Genomic DNA, 4487 nt, shown 5'->3' on the forward strand with positions numbered 1-4487 from the left:
CGTGGTCGTCCTGCTCCAGCTCGTCTGCGGTACAGGCAGGGACAGGGTGCAGTACAGCGGCAGCGGAACGGGTGAGATGCAGAGCACAGGCCTGTGCTGCGGCAAGGCCGCAAGATGCAGGTCAGGGAGCCGTGCGGGGTCGACAGCTGCGCTCTGCAAGGAACAGTAAAGGAATGCAGAGCGCTCCACCAAGCAGACCCCCACCACCCGCGCCAGTCAGCCGCAACGCCGCAGCGCCTCCACCAGGCTCCACGCCTCCAGCCCCAGGGCAGCCACCCTACCACCGGCCGCCTGGCATGCCCGCCCACCCAGCTGCCCCAGCGCAACCACACTGCTGCCGCAGCGCAGCGGCAGCCCTGCCGCTGCACAAGCCAGCCACCCCAAGCCAGCACCCACCCAGCTGCTTCTTGCGCTCCACCGCCAGGCGGTACACCTGCTCCTTGTACTCCAGGTCCCGCCGCTCCTTGTCCGTCAGCTTCACGCCCTGCGGTACAGCGGCGCAGCAGGCGGCACGCAGTACGACGCGCCGGCATGAGCCACCCTGTGGTGGCACCAGAGTATGGGCTGCATGCCGAGGGGCTGGGGAACCCCACACATCGGCGGGGCAGCCCTTGACCACGCCCCCGCCAGTCGCCCTTCCACGCCACAACCCGGCCGCGCTGCCTGTATCACGGCCATGGTACGGTCAGGCGGTACCGCCCACCTGGAACAGGTACTTCTCGTCCTCCAGCGCCTCCTTCAGCTCCTCCAGCTTTGCATCCTCCCGCTTCTTGAGGTACTCCTGGCGCGACACATCCCTAGAAAACACAGGTGGCGGAAAAGGAGGAGGGCAGGGCAAGCAGCGGGCTGGGGGTCGGGCGGCGGCACAGCAGCCACAGGCTAGCAGATGGTCACCCAAGGCACACGCCGAGAGCGCGGCCCGCCTGCCAGGCGGGCTCCGCAGCGGAGCATGCTGTGCACGCCCGGCGCAGAGGAGGCGCAGGCCAGGCACCAGGCGCGACGACGCAGCGAGGGTTGAGAAGCCACCCTACAGCCACCCAACAGCCACGCACAGCCACCCCACAGCCGCCCCACAGCCAGCCAGCCCATCCCCACCACCCCCACCCCCACCTCAGCGTGGCGATGGTGCCCTTGCGGTCTTCGGCCTCCTCCGCCCTGCGCCGCCGCTCCGCCTCCTCCAGCTCCTCCTTGGGGATTCGCTTCTCGGCCAGCTTGCGGGTGCGGGCCTGCAGGCGTGACGTGGCCAGGCGGCTGTTTTTAGGTGTGCGGGCGTGTGGCGGGCATGACGGGGGCAGGCAGGCAGGGCAGGCAAGCAGCGCCGGGACCTTGCACGCCGCCTGCACGCCTGCACCCCGAAAGCGGAGCGGCGCGGAGCAGGCGCCCGCCTGCTCGCTGCGCGGCACGGTGCAGCAGCGGAGCGCGGCGCAGCGCAGCGTGCACGACGTGGCACAGCGTGCAAAGCGCGGCACAGCGTGCAAAGCGCAGCAGGCAGCGGCGCACCTCGTCCCGCTCCTTGAGCCGCTGCTCAAACTCCTCCCGCTCCCGTAGATCCGCCTCCCGCTCCTCCACCTTGCGCTTCTCCGCCGCAGCGGCCGCGTCCTCTGCGGCACGCAGCAGCAGCGGCAGCAGCAGCAGCAGGGGAGGTGTAGGCATTGGGGGCACGTGGGCAGGTTATGCAGGGCACAAGGTGGAAGGCCGCAGGGCGCAGGCGCCGCGGTTGATTTCCATGCAGGCTGAGGGAGGTGTGCAAGGTCGCTGCAGCGCAGCGGGCGGGCAAGCACGGCACAGCGGCGGGCAGTACACGGGCGCACCCTCATCCTCCTCCCACGCCCGCTTCCTGCTCTTCTTCTTCACCACCGTGTCGTCCTCCCCATCCGCCTCCTGCCGGCTCTTGCGAAGGTGCGCCTTCTTGCCGCCGCCGCCGCCGTCCTGCTGCTGCTCGCGCTGCCGTTGCGCCTCCTGCTGCTGCTGCTGCCGCCGCCGCTCCTCCTCCTCCCGCTCCTCCTCGTCGTCCGCCAGGAGGGCGTACTGCTGCTGCTTGCGGGCAAAGGCCGCGGCCTCTGCCTCGCGCTGCCGCTGCGCGGCGGCGGCGGCGGCGGCAAGAAGGCGCACCGCCGCCCCGCGGCAGCCGTGCCATCAGGTCGGCAGCAAACTGGCGGGTGGTGCCGCCGGGAGGCAGGCCCTGCCCCTCCAGCGTGCTGGCCAGGGCTCCTGCATCCTTGGCCTTCTTTCCAAGCGATACACAATAGTCAACCAGCGCCCGCTCAGCAAAGCCTGCAGGGGCGAGGTTGGCGGTGAGCGGTGTGGGGCAGGCAGCCGGGGCAGCCGGCAGGAGTTGGGTGCGCTAGACGGCACACCATGTCCCAGTGGCAATGCTTCTTGTGGCAGCGTGCAGTGAGCGAAGAGAGGAGGTGGGGTGGCAGGCGGCGGCGGCGGCAGCTTGCCTAGCAGCGCATACAGCTGGTCCTCCACCCAGGCCCGCGTGGCCTTGTCCGCCATCCCCCGCCGCGCCTGCTGGCGGCCTCCCGAGGGGTAGAGAGGCCGCTGCGAGTGTGATGAGGCGGGGAGCAAGCACCGCTAGCCCTGCGGCGCGCCTCAGTCGGCTGCAATGATGGTGCAGATGTGCTGGAAGCAGCGAGGGGCTGCAACGATGCCACACCACCAGCCCACGATCAATGCAAGGACTTTGGAGGGGTGGGCAGTGCTGGCAATGACAGCAGCGATGTGCTGGTTGCTTGAGGGGGTGAAAGACATCAAGTGGAGAGCAGGGGCGCCTCGGCGCTCGCGTCGAGCTGTCCTGACGTGTCCAGCCGGCGGGTTGCCTGAAAACTGCATCTGGGCAAGCCTTGCACAACCCACAGAGGTGCCGAATCTCCCATGGTGTCCGCCGCCTCCCTCCCTTGCCTGCAATGAGCGGTCAGCCTGCAGACAGCAAAGGTGGGCTGTGCTGCTGGTTTCGGTGCTTGCATTGTGATGACTATCATACCAACTTGTGTAACCGCATGCTCCCTACGCCCCACTCCCTTCTCTTTGCCCATTAGTGGTGATTCTCTTTAAGCAAACCGGCGACGCCCCCATCCTCAAGCAGAACAAAGTCAAGGCGAGTCCAGCAGCACGGCGGGGCCTGCAGGCGCGGCGCTGGGGGACTTGCCGCGTGTGCCTCCCAGTCGCCTGCTGCCGCCACAACCCCGCCCTTCGCGCCTTACGCGCCCGCAGATCGACGGCCAGGAGCGCTTTGCCAAGCTCGTCGACTTCCTGCGCAAGAAGCTGGGCCGCGACCAAGTGGTGCGCCTGCCAGCCCGCCGCCAGCAGCTCCCGCCGCCGCTGCCTGCAAGCAGCGCTTCTCGCACGCCCGCCGCCGCCTTCGCACGCCGCCGCCTGCCGCCCACCCTGTACCGCCCACTGCGTACCGCCCCTGCACCCGCAGTTTATGTACCTCAAGGAGGCCTTCTCTCCCAGCCCCGAGGAGCGCATCGCCACCCTGCACGACGCGTTTGCCGTGGACGGCCGCCTCGTGGTCAATTACGCCCTCACCCCCGCCTGGGGCTGAACCGTAACTGGGGCTGCACCTTCAGCCGGTCGCGGGTGCTGGCACGGGGGTGCCGCACGTGTGTGCCGCATCGCGGTCAACGCCGCCGGTCAAACCCGGCGCCGCGCCCTCCTGCGGAGCGCCGCGGGTTGCCAGCCAGGTTGCCAGCGAGAGGGCGCTCGGCGTTGAGGAGTAGCTCACCGGCTAGCGAGCCCGGCGGTTTACACGCGCAGCGCAGCAGGCAGGCAGCACGCCCAGCGGCAGCCCGCAGCCAGGCGGCGCCGCCATGACTCGCTACTTCCTCATGCGCTGCGCCGACGCGCGGCTGCTTTACGTGGCGCACAAGCGCGGCGTGTGGCCCGTCTCCTACGGAGTGGTGGACCGCCTCAACGAGGCCTTTGCGGCAGGTGCGGAGGTGGCGGTGGCGGCGGTGGCTGCGGGAAGGCGCTGAGGCGTGGCGGGCAGCAGGCCGGCGCGGACGGCGGCGAGGCTGGCTGGGCGCCGCTGGCGTGCGGTGTGCAGGCAGCCGGCGGGCAGCACCGGGCGGGCAGCGCGGGCCTCTGGCCGCCTGGGCCGCCTGGCCTGCACAGCGTGTGCCGCCTGCGCCGTCCACGTGCATGTACCGCCTGTACCGCAGGCGAACCCATCACCCTCATCTTTACTATCTCCGGCTCCGGCGCCTTCCAGGGCGCAGCCCGCATGCTCACCGCCGCGGGCACCAGCGAAGGGGTGAGCCCAGCGGAGCCTAGCGCTGCGGCGGTGCTGGGGAGCTGGAGTGCCGGGAAGTCTGCCGTCCCCGCTTCCCCGGCCCTGGCATGGCAGCAAGGCGGCCCGCTGGGCCTGCCCTGCTCCTGCCTTGACGCCCTGCCTGGAGGCACCTGCCCTGCCCTGCCCTGACCTGTTGTGACCTGTTGTACCCTGTTCTGACCTGGGCGGCCTGCCCGGTTGTGTGTCAGGC

The 4487-nt window shown here is 70.1% G+C and overlaps 3 protein-coding genes across 3 annotated transcripts in view; 2 read left to right on the forward strand and 1 right to left on the reverse strand.

The window, feature by feature from the left end:
• Positions 1–2499, reverse strand: part of CHLNCDRAFT_59259 (hypothetical protein) — a gene marked incomplete at both ends in the record, with an annotated part of 30293 nt that extends 27794 nt beyond the window's left edge. The window contains 7 exons of the mRNA XM_005843396.1: positions 393–484; positions 704–797; positions 1111–1226; positions 1501–1601; positions 1812–2060; positions 2113–2274; positions 2358–2499. Coding sequence (XP_005843458.1) covers positions 393–484; positions 704–797; positions 1111–1226; positions 1501–1601; positions 1812–2060; positions 2113–2274; positions 2358–2499 — 956 coding nt within the window. The remainder of the gene's footprint in view (positions 1–392; positions 485–703; positions 798–1110; positions 1227–1500; positions 1602–1811; positions 2061–2112; positions 2275–2357) is intronic.
• A 410-nt stretch (positions 2500–2909) lies between these two features.
• On the forward strand, positions 2910–3550 carry CHLNCDRAFT_141109 (hypothetical protein; the record flags this gene model as incomplete). The annotated part of the gene is made up of 4 exons (XM_005843370.1): positions 2910–2937; positions 3042–3094; positions 3217–3285; positions 3428–3550. 4 exons carry the CDS (start codon positions 2910–2912, stop codon positions 3548–3550), a joined length of 273 nt encoding a protein of 90 aa, XP_005843432.1.
• Positions 3551–3815: 265 nt separating this feature from the next.
• CHLNCDRAFT_59260 (hypothetical protein) overlaps positions 3816–4487 on the forward strand; it is a gene marked incomplete at its 5' end in the record, with an annotated part of 4918 nt that continues 4246 nt past the window's right edge. The window contains 2 exons of the mRNA XM_005843371.1: positions 3816–3936; positions 4167–4258. Coding sequence (XP_005843433.1) covers positions 3816–3936; positions 4167–4258 — 213 coding nt within the window. The remainder of the gene's footprint in view (positions 3937–4166; positions 4259–4487) is intronic.

This window comes from Chlorella variabilis (genome assembly GCF_000147415.1).
Source record: "Chlorella variabilis unplaced genomic scaffold CHLNCscaffold_31, whole genome shotgun sequence".
In the NCBI taxonomy this organism is placed as follows: Eukaryota; Viridiplantae; Chlorophyta; class Trebouxiophyceae; order Chlorellales; family Chlorellaceae; genus Chlorella; species Chlorella variabilis.